Source organism: Scyliorhinus canicula, chromosome 27 (genome assembly GCF_902713615.1).
Source record: "Scyliorhinus canicula chromosome 27, sScyCan1.1, whole genome shotgun sequence".
Taxonomy (NCBI): Eukaryota; Metazoa; Chordata; class Chondrichthyes; order Carcharhiniformes; family Scyliorhinidae; genus Scyliorhinus; species Scyliorhinus canicula.
Window position 1 is genome coordinate 5619763 of NC_052172.1, and position 19279 is coordinate 5639041.

Here is a 19279-nt window from a genome sequence, read left to right on the forward strand (position 1 = left end):
ATGGAGTCTTGCCCGCTGTGCCCAGACACAGATTGGTCACAGGGGCTGCTAAGTGGCTATTTAAAAGGCCCTTTGGCCTTCACACCTTGCACTTACCTCCCCAAACCACTCCCCATCCATACCACCTCATTCCCCTCCTCCACACATCTCACAAACTATGGTTCACGACTCCTCTGAGGAGCTGCATGCCATACAATCCAGGAATGTGGCCCAATTCCACAGACATTAGAAATATTGGGCTCAAAACAATTGATAGAAATTGATTGTGTGATGGCAGGTATAGAACCAGGGTCGCACCATCACACCGAGTGAATCCACTGACTGTTTAAATGTTGATCAGTGAAAATTTCAATCATCCTCCGCTGTGTAATATATGGCCAGAGTCAATAAGACGTCTCGACTCAAGCAGAAACACAGGTGTCAATCTCCTCTTGCAAATTTGTTATTCACTATACTATTTACTACAAAGATTTATGAAGTAAGTAAATGAAGTCTGAGATGGTAAAAATCGGTTCCTACCCTCCGGAACTGAACCACGTTGACGCATACACACAGGAACACACGCAGACATAAACACCAAGAGTGTTGGGCCGCATGGTAGCATAGTGGTTAGCACAATTGCTTCACATCTCCAGGGTCCCAGGTTCGATTCCTGGCTTGGGTCACTGTCTGTGCAGAGTCTGCACGTTCTCCCTGTGTGTGCGTGGGCTTCTTCCGGGTGCTCCGGTTTCCCCTCTCAGTCCAAAGATGTGCAGGTTAGGTGGATTGTCCATGCTAAAATTGCCCTTAGTGTCGGGAGGGGTTACTGGGTTATGGGGATAGGGTGGAGGTATGGGCTTGGGTAGGGTGCTCTTTCCAAGAGCCGGTGCAGACTCGATGGGCCGAATGGCCTCCTTCTGCACTGTAAATTCTATGTTCACTCTACAATTTAAACATCTTTTCCTTGTTCTTCCAAACACAACAAAGGATGGCACATATCAGCTACCCCAAGGGCTTCTTTAAATTGAAAAGAAAAAGTTGTTGCGGTTTGAACCCATGCCTTCACAGAGGCAAGTCTTAATCCAGCACTTTAAACCACTCGGCCACACCACTAGTTAGACACAACTTAATTATTGTCCTTTCTGAGAATTTCAATCATCCCGGCTTTATAGTGTACAGGCACTCGAACAGTCTCCATTGAAAATAATCCCGAAGAAAAAGCCTCCACTTGCATCTTTCCTACCTGCTTCTCTCTAGGCCATTTTCATATGAAGCTACACAACTACTGCAAAAACAAAACTAAAATTACAATCAGCAGGTAAGTGGTACTGAGAAGATGCTGGAGCTTTGGTCTGACAAATATCCAGGACCCAATTTACTTTATCCTAGGGTCTTAAAATATGTGGGTAGTGAGATAGTTGATGCATCGGTTTTAATTTTCCAAAACCCCCGTGATCTGAGCCGGTTCCATGTAACTCCTTTATTAAAAACAAGACAGTAAGCAGGAAACGACAAACCGGTTAGCTTAAAGTACCCGATGAAGGAACTACGTTCTGAAAGCTAGTGATTCCAAGCATGCCATATGCCTTTGTGACCACCTGCAATGCCACTTTCATGGAACTATGGACCTGAACGCCCAGATCCCTCTGTATGTCAATGCTGCTAAGGGTTCTAGCTAGCTAACCTATCCACACCAATATGTTACCCTAAAGCACAGGCTTGTATTGTCTGCTGTATCCTTTGATGTGGCACCTTATCTAATGCCTTCTGGAAATATAATTGCAGTACATCCACTGGTTCTCCTGTATCCATAGCACATGTTACTTCCTTAAATAACTATGATGTGGAGATGCCGGCGTTGGACTGGGGTGAGCAGAGTAGGAAGTCTTACAACACCAGGTTAAAGTCCAGGTTTATTTGGAATCACGAGCATTCGGTTCAGGTTACCACACTACCAGAAGGACATGGATGCTTTGGAGAGTGTGCAAAGAAGGTTTACCAGGATGTTCCCTAGTTAGGTGTTAGCTATGAGGAAAGGTTGAATAGACTCGGGTTATTTTCGTTGGAAAGACCTGATTGAGGTCAACAAAATGACATGAGGTATAGACATGGTGAATAGTCAGAAGCTTTTTGCCCAGCGTGGAAGACATAATTACAAGGGGGCACAGGTTCAAGGTGAGAGGGGGAAAGTTTAGGGGAGATGTGCGGGGAAAGCTTTTTTATGCAGAGGGTGTTGGGTGCCTGGAATGCGTCACCAGTGGAGGTGGTGGAGTCAGACACAATAGCAATGTTTAAGATGTATCTTGATAGGATAAATAGGACACATGACAGGCAGTGAATGGAGGGATACAGATTGTTTGGGATACAAGTATATTGCATGCAAATGTTGCCTAAGAAAAGTTTTACGCAACTGTAACATGACCTGCCAACTCTTGTACTCAATGCCCCGGCCGATGTAGGCAAGCATGCCATATGCCTTCTTTGAATAAGGAATCTGGATTGGGGCAGACTTAGTGGGCTGAAGGGCCTGTCCCTGTGCTGTAATATTCTTTGTTTCCTGTTTGAACAAACAGCAATGAGCAGGCTGAAATGGTTAATTCTGTGGTGGCAAGATGTAATTAGTAGTGAGCCACAGGTCAGTGCTGGGGCCTTAACATTTTGACAATTTATATAAGTGACGGAAATTTCAAGGGGAGCTGATTTTTAAAAAAATAGGGAGTTTATGCTTCACTTATAGAGGATTGGTTAGACCACATCAGGAGTAGTGTTCAATATTGCCCCCCTTATTTAGGGGAAGGTTGTAAATAGGTTGGAAGCAGTTCAGAGTTTACTAGACTGGCATGGGAGTTGCCTTATAGAGAAAGTTGGGACTTGATAGGTTTGTATCCAGTGGTGTTTCGAAGAATAAGCTGGAACTGGAACAAAAGATTTAAGATTCTGAGGGTTATTGAAAGGTTGGCTGTGGAGAGGACGTTCCCTCTTGTCGGAGGAATAAGGGGGTCACTGTTTAAAAATAAAGGATTGCCCAATTAAGACAGGTAGAGAATTTCTGTTCCTTTGAGGATTGTCAGCCTTTGGACGTATCTTCTCCAGTCTTTGAATATTTTAAAGGCTGAGGTAGATAGATTATTGATTAACAATGGGGTGAAGGGTTATCGGAGTAGGTGAGAATGAGATATTGAGGTTAGAATCAGATCAGGCATGGTGTTGAATGGCAGAGCAGGCTCGAGGGTCAGCACATACTTCTGGTCCTAATTCATATGTAACTTGTGTCCGAGATATTACAAAGACTCAACACATTAACACAGAATTAATTTATTTCACTTTTATCCACAATATTATTACCCCTATGACTAGGCTGGCGTTATCAGCAGGAACAGACCAACATAGAACATTACAGCGCAGTACTTGCCCTTCGGCCCTCGATGTTGCGCCGACCTGTGAAACCCCTCTAAAGCCCATCTACACTATTCCCTTACCATCCATATGTCTATCCAATGACTATTTGAATACCCTTAGTGTTGGCGAGTCCACTACTGTTGCAGGTAGGGCATTCCACGCCCTTACTACTCTACGAGTAAAGAACCTACCTCTGACATCTGTCCTATATCTATCTCCCCTCAATTTAAAGCTATGGCCCCTCGTGCTAGCCATCACCATCCGAGGAAAAAGGCTCTCACTGTCCACCCTCTCTAATCCTCTGATCATCTTGTCTGCCTCAGTTAAGTCACCTCTTAACCTCTCTAATGAAAACAGCCTCAAGTCCCTCAGCCTTCCCTCATAAGATCTTCCCTCCATACCAGGCAACATTCTGATAAATCTCCTCTGTACCCTTTCCAATGCTTCCACATACTTCTTAGGATGCACGCAATACTCCAAATGCGGCTGCACCAGAGTTTTGTACAGCTGCAACATGACCTCATGGCTCCGAAACTCAATCCCTCTACCAATAAAAGCTAACACACTGTACGCCTTAACAATCCTCTCAACCTGGGTGGCAACTTTCAGGGATCTATGTACATGGACACCGAGATCTCTCTGCTCACCCACACTACCAAGAATCTTACCATTAGCCCAGTACTCGGTCTTCCTGTTATTCCTTCCAAAATGAATCACCTCACACTTTTCTGCATTAAACTCCATTTGCCACCTCTCAGCCCAGCTCTGCAGCTTATCTATGTCCCTCGGTAACTTGTAACATCCTTCCGCACTGTCCACAACTCCATCGACTTTAGTATCATCTGCAAATTTACTCACCCATCCTTCTGCGCCCTCCTCCAGGTCATTTATAAAAATGACAAACAGCAGTGGCCCCAAAACAGATCCTTGTGGCGCACCACTAGTAACTGGACTCCAGGCTGAACATTTCCCATCAACCACCACCCTTTGTCTTCTTCCAGCTAGCCAATTTCTGATCCAAACTGCTAAATCACCCTGAATCCTATGCCTCCGTATTTTCTGCAATAGCCTACCTTATCAAACACTTTACTGAAATCCATATACACCACATCAACTGCTTTACCCTCATCTGTTTGGTCACCTTCTCAAAGAACTCAATACAGTTTGTGAGGCACGACCTACCCTTCACAAAACCGTGTTGACTATCTCTACTCATTATTCCTTCCCAGATGATTATACATCCTATCTCTTATAAACCTTTCCAAGACTTTGCCCACAACAGAAGTAAGGCTCACTGGTCTATAGTTACCAGGGTTGTCTCTACTCCCCTTCTTGAACAAGGGGACAACATATGCTATCCTCCAGTCTTCTGGCACTATTCCTGTAGTGCAAAAAGGAGTGTCAGCTCAAACTATTTCATCTCACCACCTGTCCATCAGCAGCAGTGTTTCAATTCGTTTTTACAGAATAGGTGGTGGCAGGTTTTCCCAACCAGGTCCACTTCATCGGCTTCGCCCATTGTAGGAATTCTCTCTTTGTCAAAGAACTAAAGTAATCGCACCACCATCGATCTCGGCTGCTCACCCGCCTTTCGCCTCCGCAGCGTCCTGTGCGCCCGGTCCACAGCAAATGTGTTAGGTTTAACTCAAAAGTTAGTTCATATTACACATTCAAAAACCTGCCAAATGAGTGCCTCTAATGACCCACCCAGCACATGGTAAAGAGGGGCTTGAGAAAAGTAGTTTTACAGTACAAGGACCAAAGAAAAGGGAATATTGATTCATGGGAATTCCAGAATCCCAAGTCAGAATCCAATGAAGACTTTTTTCCATAGGCATTCTTTCTCTGTAGGCAGTCCGAGTTTAGCTGGCTGAAGACTGGAAATGTCGGATTCGCTTTTCGGTTGGGACTGACATAGCAAGATGAAGTAAGCACGCAGAGATGGAGTTGATTCTGTAGGCAACGGTGCAAAATCTACCAGCAGTCATTAGATGGGCCTGGAGGAGCCCGTTTCTTTGTGACTTACCAGAATTGTTAAAATATCAGACTGCCTATGAAGACCAAAAATACAATATTAAGCTGTCCAAAAGTCAATGGCTTGGGTCATGTGACCATCCTTCTCCACAATGACTTCAAAAGGAATGGCTGTCGAGCATCTGGAATTGGCTTTGGTTTTAGGACTACATGTCTCAGACCTTCGTTGAAAGGGGAGCCATTTATGCAGAGGATCTGGCATTTGGGCAGACACCAACTCCCTAGCAAGATTGGCTTATCAAATGCAATGGCATCCCTGCAGTTCCCTTTGAACTTTGTCCGAACAGTCCAGTTGTGATACGAATCTAGGCATAACATTGCAGAAATGATTTTGTCCGTTAAATTCTTGGGGATAGTCCCAGGCAAAGGGCCAACCCAGTGATCAGGTGACTTGTAGCAGCCATCTTAAATTTCTTTGTTCAGCAGAAAAGCTCCAGTTTTAAAACTAAATGGCAAATGGATAAAGATTGGAAAATATCATGGTGGGTTTGTTTTATGTGTCATAGGAACCCAATAGCTAACTATCAGGAAACAGCAGGCATAAATGGATCAGTTTCTGGTTGGCAACATGTAAATAAATATCTGGCAAATGGAGTATAATGTGGGAAAATGCAAAATTGTCCATTTTGGGAGAAAGAATGGCAAATTATATTGTCTAAATGGTGAGAGATTGCAGAGCTCCGAAATGCATAGGATGGCCTAGTGCATGAATCACAAAAGGTTACTATACATGTATGACAAGTAATCAAGGAACGCTAATAAAGTGAGGGGTCATGCATTTTGTTCACAAAAATGGAACGGCAACTTATCAAAATGGGGAGAGACTTTGGGGTGCTCCGATGCAGAGGGATCTGGGGGTCCTCATTCACAAGTTGCAAAACTAGCATGTAGGTGCAGCTGATAAAGAAAGCTAATTGAATGTTGGCATTGATAGCTAAAGGAATAGAGCATAAAGGTAAGGAAGTATGGTTACAACTCTAAGGCATTGGCAAGACCACACCTGGAATATTGTGCACAGTTCTGGACCCCTTATTTGAGGAAAGATGTAGTGGCATTGGAGACAGTCGAGAGAGGTTCTCTGGGTTGATTCCAGAGATGAGGGGTTTGTCGTATGAAGAAAAATTGAGCAGTTTAGGCCTAAACGTCTAGAGTTTAGAAGAATGAGGTGAGATCAAATTGAGGTATACAAGATGCTAAAAGGTATGGATAAAGTGGACGTGGAGCAGATGTTTCCTCTTGTGGGGAATTCAAGAACAAGAGGTCATAGTCTTGGATAAGAGGCAGCAAGTTTAAAATAGAGTTGCAGAGAAACTATTTCTCCCAAAGGATTGTGGATCTAGAGAATTCGCTACCCCAGAGTGTGGTGGATGCTGGGACAGCGAGTAAATTTAAGGAGGAATTAGATGGATTTTTAATTGGTAATGGGTTGAAGGGATTTGGGAAACAGGCAGGACGGCAGGGTCGAGGCCAAGATGAGATCAGCCATGATTGAATGGCAGAGCAGACTCGATGGGTCAAATAGCTTAATTCTGCTCCTATATCTTATAAGACCGTAAGACATAGGAGCAGAATTAGGCCATTCGGCCCAGTGAGTCTGCTCTGCCATTCAATCATGATGTGTTTCTCATCCCTATTCTCCTGCCTTCTCCCCATAACCCCTGATCCCCTTATTTAGTTCCTCTTATTTATCAAGGACTATCTGTCTCTGTCTTAAAGACACTCAGTGATTTGCCCTCCACAGCCTTCTGCGGCAAAGAGTTCCACAGATTTACCAACCTCTGGCTTCAGAGATTCCTCCTCATCTCAGTTTTAAAGAATCGTCCCTTCAGCCCGAGGCTGTAGTTTTTCCTACTAGTGGAAACATCCTTCCATAAACACACTCTTATCCAGGTATCTCAGTATCCTGTAAGTTTCAATCAGATCCCCCTCTCATTCTTCCAAACTTCGAGTACAGACCCAGAGTCCTCAACCACTCCTCACATGACAAGCTCTTCATTCCAGCAATTTATGTTCTTGTTTACCGTGAAAGTAATTGAATACAAAAGTAGGGACATTGTGCTTCAGTTACACAGGGCATTGGTGAGACCACATCTGGAGTACTGTGTATATTAAGGAAGGATGTGAATACGTTGGAAGCAGTTGAGATTTACTTGATTAAATCCAGGGAATTTCTTACAAGGAAAAGTTAGACAGGCTAGGCTTGTATCTGCTGGGGTTAAGAAGAGCAAGAGACAACTTGATTGAAAAGTAAGATTCTGAGGGGTCGTGACAGGGTGAATGTGGAAAGGATGTTTCCCTTTAGAATCACACTACAGAAGGAGGTAATTCAGCCCTTCAAGTCAGCACCGACCCTTCGAATGAGCATTCTACCCATGCCCACTCCCCCCATATAACCTAACCTATGCATCTTTGGACTCTTGAGGGAGAATCTAGAACTAGGGAGCTTTCCTTTGTAGTTGGTTACACTGTCATAGCACCTGGGAAATTCCTTGGATCTTTTATGCTACTGGGGGCTCTGCAGTGTCAATTCACAGATTGCTTAAAGATTGCAATCTGTTTTGGGGAGGCTTCAACATCATTGGCTCCGGAGGGATGCAGAATCATTGACAGTAATTTTTTAACTTCTCGGTTATTCTGCACAGGTGCCAACTCCAGAAGCTGCTCTCAGTTCCGTAATGATGGTGAGCACAGAAAGTTCTGTAAAATGTGTGTCATTATCAGGCCACCTTGCAAACTCGGTTTAAAGTCTGCTGCCTACAAGTTGTGTTTGGGGAGCAGCAACCATCAACATTAGGAGCTGCTCCACTTCCAATCCATGTTGTTCCTGGCGTGGGCTGAAATTTGACACATCCAGACTGTTGCAGCAAAGGATTAATTAATAGAATAGCATAGAAAACACACACCAAAAGAAACCACTCCAATCACAGAACAAGCATTTGTTACTTAGGAGATTTAACCTTTGCACAATTAGATTAAGGTGGTCAATTTGTTCAAGAACAGTAGGAAATAACAAGTCTCAACAATATTTAATTCCAATTGTTTTTTAATGAAATGTTGGACTTGCTACCTGCAAGTTACCTGACCAACGTTTTTTTTCATCGTCTTGAAGCAACCATCAGAACTCAACGATCAGAAATAAAATGTTTATTTCAAAAAAGAGTTGAGGCAAGAGACAAGTAAAAAAACAAACAAATAGTTAATACAATATACATACATAAAAAAGAGGGGACATCATACAATACTGAAAACATTCAAAACAATGTGCTCATTATAAAATACATTATTGCGCTGCAAAGTCTAACTTTATACAGATATATGTACAGCAGAATTAAAACTTGTAGCATCCATGTGCATCAGTGTCTTTAAAAACGAGCTTTTTTTGCCAAAAAAAATGTTGCATATATCAGAAACCCTGATTAAGACAGCCCCTTAAGGGATTCAGCCCTCTATACTTTTGACAAAACTTAAGACATTTAATTTATCTTAATAGTATCACACCAGATCTGAAAAATAATACGTATGCCATGAATAATATATATATATTAATAGATATTATATATATATATATATATATATATATATAAAACATAGCATGAAACCAGGTTTCAGACCAAGCTTCCTTGCAGGAAGGCGCCCAGAAAGACCATAAACTCTCCCCCGGCACAGTAAAATTATAACATTGAAAACGTCGACTAAAATTTAAATTCAGATAATCAGCATAAAGTTTCTACAAATACACTAAAATTGAGTATTACCATGAAGAGCCATCAAGTATAGCCAGCCTAGTCAAATATTGCAGTCTGTTAATTCAAAATTATTCAGTTCGAATCACCTGACCATATAACTTTTAAGTGTTGAATTCTATCTTGTGTCAATTTAAGTGACCTATTCAGTTTTTCTTAAAAATATTATAAATGGTCTGAATGACAGAAGTAGGTTGCTGCTGAAAACCAGTAACGTCAACCAACTGTACATTTCTAAGACTCAGATTATTTTCTAGGCGGTTTGGGATCGTTTCTTTCTGCGGTGTACACACATTTAAAAAACAATAAAGAAACTTCTGGACGGGCAAACTAGCTGTTATTAAAAAGGAGTGCCAACTCATTTTTTAAAAACAAAATCCATTTCCTGGGTTCTTATTTCTCATAGAAAACAGTGTGCTTTTGTCATACATTATTGTAATTTAAAGGTGCAAAAAAGAGTTGTGTTTTTATGGAGCTTCAGGGGGCGGGGGTTGGGTCCTTCTTGAATTAAGTGACAATAAAACATTTTCTCGTTAGCAGTTCAGAAGCTTTCCTAATAATGAAGTGATCAGACCAATTTTGAACAAAAAGGAGAACATCTGGAAAGCTTTAAGCTTAAATAAACTACTGACTATAATTCTGAGAAGACATGTTGATTCTGGCGCCATCAGGAAATATGTGAAATAAACTTACTCGAATGTACAATTTCCGAGGAAAAAGTTCAATTTTAACATCCTTTCCTGGCTCCTCAAATGTAGCACTTCAATGCTATAACTGCAGTTTTTGTGCCATCATTTTTACCAACAATTCTGAATATTGCTCCAGTAAAGCTGTTGCCTTGCCATTCTCAAGAGCTTCTGAAATGATTTGCTGTTTGTTCGCTGGAGAGGTGGAAATTGGCAAACACTCCACAGAGTTCAAATGTTTCCTCGCTGAGGAAAATGCATCACACAGGATCGCCATCATCTGGGACTTCACCTCTGGTGCATCTTCACTGCAAGTCACCTGTGAAGAAAGGTGCTGTTATCTGGTAGTGTGCAGATGTTTCACAGATGATATTTTTTTAAAAACTTGGTGATGATGGTATTGTAGCTCAGCTAAGTTTTGTCTTCAAGTGGTGTCCATGTATGAGCATTCCATAGTAGGAATCAAAAGCAAGGAACAGGTGATATTTTCCCTCCCTATTCCTGGGATACTAAAACTAATCAGAACAATTAAAATACTTGGCTATTTCAATCAATAGCAAAGTTCATTTATAGACAGCAACTCCTCTATTACAATTTACTTCCCCATGGCCATGATTTGTACTGTGAATCTCTGTAGGAAGCAATGAGACTGAAGAGTTGCTGATTTTCCTCCTCCCTCCCTGTTTTATGGATTGATACACCCCATGTACAGCCATTCACAACTTGCCCAAGGAATATGAAGGAAGGCAGGGAACCAGGCAAGAGCCTGTTGCTAGTCTAACAATCTATTGATAGGTGAAGCACTTATTTTAGTGCATTGAAACTCACTTCAAATCAATTGGCAAGTGAGAGTCCCAAAATATGTTTCCTTTCAAATCTCTTATTAGTTTGATCCAAAAATGTTGACTTGTCATCTTCACCAGCAAATCAAAGATAAACTCTGCAGCAGGGTTTTATATTATCCGGCTTTCAATCGCCACTGAATATGGATAGTTTCCTTTCTAAAAAAAGTTTTTGGGAGTGTTACAACCCGCACAAGACCGACGGGGATGGACCAATTATCCTCCCCATCAGCCTCGTAGAATACAGACATCCTCGCTGAGGGCCGGAGGCCCATCAGCGGTGTAATGGACTCTCACATAAAAGCTAGCCCAGCTGAGAGCCGAGCAGGGTAGTCCCGGCTGGGACCTGGAGTATATGGTGTATATAGTTTACTTTGTAATAAAACAAGTTTATTTACACTTCCTGTTTTGGGCTCCTCTGTGGCCACTAAAGGGGGTGGCGTGTGGATGTGTGTGTGTGTGTAGGGGCAATACTCCCCATCCCTCGTAGCTCTCAAGGTGGTGGCCAGCTGCCTTCTTGAACTGCTGCGATCGTGGGGTGCAGGGACACCCACAGGCCATCAGGTAGGGAATTTCAGGATTTTGAGCTAGTGACAATGAAGGAAAGCTGTTGCATGACCAAGTGGAACAGTGAGAGACTTGGAGGGCACATGGAGGTGTAATGTTTCCATGCAAATGCTGCTCCGGCCTCTGGTTTGGGGGAAAAAGATGAACGCAGTGCTTCTGTGCAGAATTAATTCATGCAGCCCATTCTAAGTGCTACAGTATTCGCTTGAAACCGAACATAACATCGTACACAGGCTTGTCTGTTGTAAATATCAAACAAGAGCCTGCTGTAAACGAAAACACCTGACCATTTGACCCTGACCGTCTGTACTGGTGTTCCACAAGGCTCGTCTTCCAAACCTTCTTCACTCTAACCCATCAAGATAACTTTCTCTTCCTTTATCCTCTCATTTTTATCTAGGTTCCCTAAAGTGAGCCCATGCTGGTCACCTCAACCAGTGCTTGTGAAAGGAGTTCCACTTATCTTGATGTGTACCTATTTGGAGAAGCACCCACTGAATTCGGGCGGGTAGGTGTAGCAAAGCAAACTGGAGCTTTCAGGATCATTAGTCAAATGTGCAATAAACGGTGAAGAAAACAAAGGTGTTTGAAATGGGGAAAGAGTAGAATTAAAATGTTGACAAAGTTAATCAACATGCACCTACCTTGCTGTACAACTGTAAGGCCTTCTGCAAAGTGTTCTGAAGTTCTGTTACGACGTACTCACAGCTTTCAACACTGGCTACAAGATCTGCGAAAATTGAGAATCAGTTGAGAAAAAGATTCAATTAACTGTCAAAGAATCATCCAGACTCGAAACGTTGGCTCCCTTCTCTCTCTCCACAGATGCTGTCAGACCTGCTGAGATTGTCCAGTATTTTCCGTTTTTGTTTCGGATTCCAGCATCCATAGTAATTTGCTTTTATTTATAAGGCTAGTTCATATCAGTTTGTGATCAATGGTAGCCCCCAGGATGTGGATAGTTGTGGATTCAGCGATGGTAATGCACTGAATATCAAAGGGAGATGATTGGACTTGGTAATTTTTGGCTGCTGGGCAGACAGTGGAAGAAAGGAAGATTATACAGTGTCCATCAAAAGACACACCCCTGACCTGAGCTGTCCCATAACTGCAAGATCTGCAGTTTAGGTACCTTAAATGGTAGAATTATATAGCATTAGAGAAGCTATAAGTGGAGGTAAGGTTAGGGTGGGGGAATACCAAGCTGCACCCAAAAAATTTTTCTAAATCCAGTTTGTCAAGAATAGAAATATAGAAGTGAATAGGTCATTCAGCCCCTGAGCCTGCTGTGCCATTTAATATCATAGTTGATCCTCCCTCTCTCTATCTCAATGCTATTCTCCCACACACAATACTCCAGGTATGGTCTCACCATAACTCTGTACATCTGCAGTTAAGACATCCTTGTTCCAATACTCAAATTCTCTTGAATAAAACACAAACAAACTTTATTTTGAAGGAACTTAAAGATTAATTCTATATATTTTTTGTTTCAAAATTATATTTGTATTGAGAAAGCAAAATATTGGGAGCCGGAGATGAAATGGAAGTTAAATACACATTAGGAAGTATAATACCTGCTGCATTGGTAGGTTGCTCTTCAATCCCCACACTGTCTCTGGGTGATTTAATAACATCTGTAGGAAAGCTGTTTCCCTTGGAGATAGTTAGAGAATTATTGCTCATACTATCCCTGTTGGAACTGATGCTGTCATGCTGCAGTAGTGAAGTAATCGAGTCCCATGTTTGAAATTCTTCCAACGTGTGCTCCATGACATCTTGAGAATTATTACAGTGCTCTGAATTCCCAGTATCCCTATTTAGGTTTGTCAACGAGTTCATATTTGGGCTGCTCCTCTTTTTCTCGAGGGCTTCATAAACTGTTTGATCTTTTTTAGCCAAACATGCTGGTTGCGTGGGTGTGATTGCCGAGGTAGATGGCCGTGTGGAATCCTGACCAGCACGCAGTTTTTGTTTGACCTTCGAAACAGCAACACCATTAGCTATTGGAGGAGGCATCAGCTGTCTGTCTGTGTGCATTTTGGAAAGCTTCAGCGTTAAGTTAGCTCTAGCTTGATGGTTCCCATAAGATAAAGTACCATTCTGTAATGTCTCTTTTGATGGGACCTTTTCTTTAAAATTTTCAGTTGGACCATCTTCACTTGGAGTGGAGTCTTTCACTGACTCTGTTAAGTCTACAGTAGAACCTGCTCTGGAACTGGGTAAACTCATGATGCTCGACTGTCCCGACGTTTGCAGATGCAGGTTTTCTCCCATTGATGCACTACGTGACATTTTAGCTCTGAAACTGGCAGTTGGGTGCATGTAGGACCTAGATCTTCCAGATTTGCTCTTAGACATCTCGTTGCTAAAAGTTGCAGCAAGCATGTCCATTTTGTCACACAGTGAATGACTCTGCACTGTCCCCTCATTTACATGCAGATTATGCACTCTGGACTTTGATGTTGTTGTGAATGAAGATGACATTGGTTCTTCTGATTGAAAATAAGATCAAATATTTAGTTAATGCATTTGTAGAAAAAACGTGAAATGGGCATGAATGATTTTACTAACAAAGGACATTCACTTGCAGGCGTACCATTTTGCAATAGAAAACCTTACGGGTTAAATCTTACCAGCTTGTATCAGGTCGATCACAGATGCTGACCGTTTATACATTAGGCTTCTCCCATTACATGGTGCTGCACCTTTCACCTCTGTCAATGCCCGAGACATCTCAGCACTTGAATTCATTGACTCTATTCCCCAGTCACTTTCGCTGCACCTTTTCTCACTTTGACCCATCTCTTCATCGCTAAAGTTCTTTGTCCCATCGAAGGATGGTTGTGACTCGAATTCTTTAACTTCCTGAAACGATTTAACTTCAGCACTCAGCTTGGTACACTTGTGACTCATCTGTGGGTGGGGGCGAGAGAGATTTAGAGAGAGAGAGAGGGAGAACGAGACATTTATCTTTCACAAACTTTTCTTGAATATCATTTTTTAGTGTGGTAACTGATGTTTCAGCAGGGATTGTATTCCATGATCACTCAAAGCTACTTGACATTCTCCCTAATAAATGCTGTTAGGGAATTTGGACATCACATTAGCCATAAAGCGATAAGGGAATAAATGCTGAAGTACAAAATCAGTTGTTGAAAATACATTTAGACGAGAAGAGAAACGTCTTCACTCAAGAGGATGGTGAACTCGTGGAATTCTTTACCATAGAAGGTTGTGGAAGCCAAATGAGAATATATTTAGGCGGCAATAGATTTCTGGAGTCTAAAGGCATTAAGGGGTATGGGGAGAGTGCAGGAGTATGGTGTTGAGATAGGGGATCAAACATGATAATACTGAATGGTGGAGCAGGCTCAAAAGAAACAAATGACCTACTCCTGCTGCTATTTTCTTTGTTCTAAAATCAGGTTCAACAGATAAATATTCCACTTAAAAATAATTTACACAATTATTCCTGAAAGCTCCTCAGACTGATGTTCATGAATTTGGCAAATGAAAAAGTGGAAATAAACATACGGTCACAACAAATATAACACACTGACTGAAGTTATAGTCCTGAAGCAAAGTAAGATAATAAGCAAACATGATGGAAAGTGGTATTGTGTTAGGGCTCTTTTGAAAGTAAGATTGTTAAATTATTCAGTCAACAGTTCAAACGTACTGGTACCAGCTTCCTCTGCCTCAACCAGATGACACAACATAATGTGGTGAGCTTATGTTTACTGTTCTTATAGCACATAATGCCTGATAAATGGTAACATCGGAGTAAAAATGCTGTGGCTCAATTAACATACATCACTATTATGACACAGATACTTCCCCTTAGTTTAGTAAAAGGTGGCCGGCAGCTGCACATGAAGTGCCGCCAATTGCTCTCTAGTCCAACATAAAAATGGATGTTTCTAGACGGTTGCTGCATTCAGGAGAGAAAATGAACCCAGTTGATAATGGATTTCTGACGTGGTATTCACCAAAAAAGGAATTTAACGAGCATAGTCACACTCTCTCAAATGGCACTTACATTCGTTGGTTAGCATGCTCAATTCCCTTTAATTACTAGATTTAATTTGATGTGGAGATGCCGGCGTTGGACTGGGGTGAACACGGTAAGAAGACCTACACCATTCACCTGAGGAAGGAGCAGTGCTCCGAAAGCTAGTGTTTGAAACAAATCTGTTGGACTTTAACCTGGTGTTGCAAGACTTCTTATTATATTTAATTTGGCACTATAGGCTTTATGCGCGAGTTAATTCTCTACTCAACAGGAGATGGACTTAAGTTTATGTTGGAGTGTCAATCTGCCAAGATTGGCAATATTTTCTCAATTGTCACAAGTGACTTTCAGGCTGTACATGGTTAAACCCAGTGATCTCTGCTCCCAACACAAAATGTTACATTTGAAGGAAAGCAAGTTGGAGGATTAGCCCTACAGTACTGCAGTCCTCTCTCTAACTTGGATTCTGAATGGCCTCCTGTTACTTGTACAAATTCCAGCACAACTATAGTGGATGATTTGATATTCATTGAAAACTGGATTAGAGGTAACACCGTAGCTATGTTTATTTTATATATGTCAAAATTATCTACTCACGTCTGACAGGGGTTGAAACTGCTGCTGGACTTTGGGGGGGAAACCTGCTGCTATCCTGTAGGGTAAAACAGAAGTCATAACATTCAGAAACACACACGCCTGAAACAGCAAGTGTGGAATTCTAAAATATCTGAAAATATTTAAAATTTCCTCTGGATAACCATCTCAAATTAATCTGCAATCTAAAATATACACTGTCAAATATCCAAAGATTGCATATAATGAAGTAATTATAAACTGTCAACATTCAGTCTGTTTCAACAGGCCGGACAGGAAAACCTTTATCAGTAATTTCTGCTTCATTAGCAACAAGGGCTTTGGTGAAGGACATGGACTGCATTATCAAAGAAAAAGCGAAGGAGTTGTTCAGCAATTACTGCCAAAGTGTGTCGGCAGATCATGGGCAAAAAATTATTCAGACTTGTTAATGTTGTCTGATGTCAAATAGTATTCACTGAGACAAAGTATTAGTAGGTGATATCGTTCAAAAAGCCATCATTTTGATGCACCTTTTAAGGGACAATCTTGCAAATACGTCCTGGTCAGATCTATTTTCTGTCTAATCTGGACATTGACATGCTGTGTGCCACATTAGATCCTACATTAGAGCATTTAACTTGTGTAAATCAGAGACCAGCAATTAAATTAATCAATTCCAAGCTTTGGAGCAGAATAGGGACATGCTGCAACAGGAAAGACTTGATGCTGTGCCGGCAACCAGCAATGATATACAGACTTTATACGGGGATTTAATGCATTATAATGATGTACTTCATTATAATGCATCAAGAATTTTCAGATAATTAGGCAACCTTCAATTTGAATCAGCCTTCAAATTGAATGATTGCTAAAATATAACCAAGAGCATGAAGAAGTTCACAAGGTTAAAATCCAATTAAAGGGCAACTTTAATCACCTACCTGCACATCTTTGGGTTGTGGGGGTGAGACCCACGCAGACAGAGAATCTGCAAATCCACACGGATAGTGACCCAGGGCCAGGATCGAACACAGGTCTGGGGAGCCTTGAAGCAGCAGTGCTAACCACTGCGCCAACATGCTGCCTCCATTCTTAAGGTTTTAAATACTATTAAGTTCATTAAATCTTTTTTGGACAGTACAACACAAACCTGCTGTTTTTCTGGCAGCGGAACAAAAATCTTGCCGAGATACTCAAACGAGGATTCAGGAAAAAGTTGTTTTCATTCTCTGTATCTTGCTGCAGATCTTTCAGTGAACTGTCAAATTTCTCTGCAAATCAACAAATTAATTTAAGTGACATACAGCTGCAAAAACATAATAGTTAAAACTCAATGGAGTAAGGAGTCACATTTTATACAGGTTGTTACCATGAGAAAATTCATTAGCCAAAGCTTCAAAGTTGTGCTTGAGAAATTTTTCTTGGTCTGGTGTTTTTGCTGCATGCAACTCCTGGGGCACTGTACAGGACTGCTCTTCCTCCTCCAATCCTGAAGAATGATCATCAGAACTAAGTTGGCCCACGGAGTCAGAATCTAGGGATGGTGCACAAAAAATATAGAAAGTACAGTTAGGGTTTACCTGGAGTCTCAATTTTGGTAATACACTTTGTGGACTTGGTTTAATTAATGTTTCACGAACTGAAACTCTTACATATCTATCTGCATGACGGGAAACCACCATTTAATGTCATTTGAGAGAACCCTAACATACTCAGTCAGAGACATTTCCAGCACAGGAGGCAAATCAGCCCAAGCCCATTGTGATATAACCCAGTTAGTCCCATTCCCCCACATTACCTCTGCAGCCCTGCAAGGATTTTTTCTTCAAATGCCCATTTAATTTGAATTTGAAATCACTGATAATCTCTGCTGCCACCACCATTGTGGACAGTGTTCTTCGTCATTACCACTTGCTGCATGAAAAAGTTCCTTTTTCACATTCACCCTGCATCCAAAATCTTAAATCTATATCTCCTCACACTGCATAACTCACTGCATAAAACATTCTTTTCCTCATGGTTCATTTGCCAAAAACCTTAAATCCAAGTAATCTTGTTACTTCCCTTTTTGCCACTGGGGGAAGTTCCTAATAGAACAGGAAGGTTATGTTTCAGTTGTACAGGGCACTAGTGAGACCACATTGTGTACTGTATTGGTCAGCTTCTTAAAGAAATATGTAAATGAAAACTCCAAAAATGCTGCAAATTGCCTAATGGAAGAGGAAGTACTGTTTCTTCAGTTTGAGTTGGGCTTCATCTGAACATTGCAGCAGGCCAAGGATGGGCATGTGAGCATGAAAGCAAGACGGTGAGTCAAATGGCAAGAACACGTCAGGGTCATCCTTGCGGATCGAGTGAAGGTGTTCCGCAAAATGGTCACCTAATCGGTGTTTAGTCTCCCCATTATAGAGGAGACTGCATTGAGAGCAGCAAATTCAGTACACCAAATTAAAAGAGGTGCAATTGAAATGCTGCTTCACCTAAAAGGTGTGTGTTTGGGGCCTTGGATGGTGAGGCAGTAAAGGGGTACGTGTTCTACCTTCTGCGATTGCATGGGAAGGAGTTGGGAGTGGAGAACCAGGATGTCACGGAGGAAGGGTGGGGGAAGGAGAATAAAAATATGCCAACACCAGCATGATGTCACCACCAGACACATACTTTGCTTATATAAGGTACTCGCGAGACCACATTTGGAGTACTGTGTACAGTGCTGGTCTCCTTATTTAAGAAAGGATGTAAATGCTTGGAAGCAGTTCAAAGAAGGTTTACTAAACTAATACCTGGAATGGGCGGGTTGTGGAAATTTCACATTTATCCATACTCTGCTACATTGCTCATGTATTTGCTCACTCTCTCAGCTGGTCTAAATAACCTTGAAGCATCTTAACATCCTCCTCACCACTCATATTCCCACCAAGTTTCATGTCGTCAACATATTGAGAAATATTATATGACAACCAACACGTCCATTACTTCCATGGCCACCTCTTTTAGTAATGCAACATAGATTATCAGAGTCTGGGGATTTATTGGCTTTCAATCTCATTAATTTCTCCAGCAATTTTTTTGGAATATTCATTTCCTTCAATTTCTCTTTCTCACTAGACTCTTGGTTCCAGGGAGGTTATCTGCGTCTTCCTCTGGTGAAGACAGAACTAAGTAGTTGTTTAATTGCTCGACCATTTCCTTGTTCTCCATTATAAATGTTCACGTTTTGTAAGGGACCTACATTTGTGTTCACTAGTCTGTTTCTTTTTACATACCTATATAAAAACTTTTATGCTCAATCTGTCTTCCTTTGCTGAATTCTGAACTACTCCCAATGCTCAAGCTTGCAATCTTTTTCTAGCAACTTTATATGGCTCCACTTTGGATCTAATACTATCTTAACTTATTTTGTTAATCATGCTTGGGCCACTTTTCTAGTTGTGCTTTGGC

The 19279-nt window shown here is 41.5% G+C and overlaps 1 protein-coding gene across 1 annotated transcript in view; it reads right to left on the minus strand.

Moving 5' to 3' along the window:
- Nucleotides 1-8541: 8541 nt before the first annotated feature.
- Nucleotides 8542-19279, minus strand: part of LOC119957790 (mitogen-activated protein kinase-binding protein 1-like) — a 107880-nt gene continuing 97142 nt past the window's right edge. The window contains exons 25-31 of the mRNA XM_038785880.1: nucleotides 17211-17375; nucleotides 16992-17112; nucleotides 15863-15917; nucleotides 13887-14166; nucleotides 12828-13745; nucleotides 11895-11980; nucleotides 8542-10160 (exon numbers count right to left, since the gene is read on the minus strand). Coding sequence (XP_038641808.1) covers nucleotides 9924-10160; nucleotides 11895-11980; nucleotides 12828-13745; nucleotides 13887-14166; nucleotides 15863-15917; nucleotides 16992-17112; nucleotides 17211-17375 — 1862 coding nt within the window. The 3' untranslated portion in view covers nucleotides 8542-9923. The remainder of the gene's footprint in view (nucleotides 10161-11894; nucleotides 11981-12827; nucleotides 13746-13886; nucleotides 14167-15862; nucleotides 15918-16991; nucleotides 17113-17210; nucleotides 17376-19279) is intronic.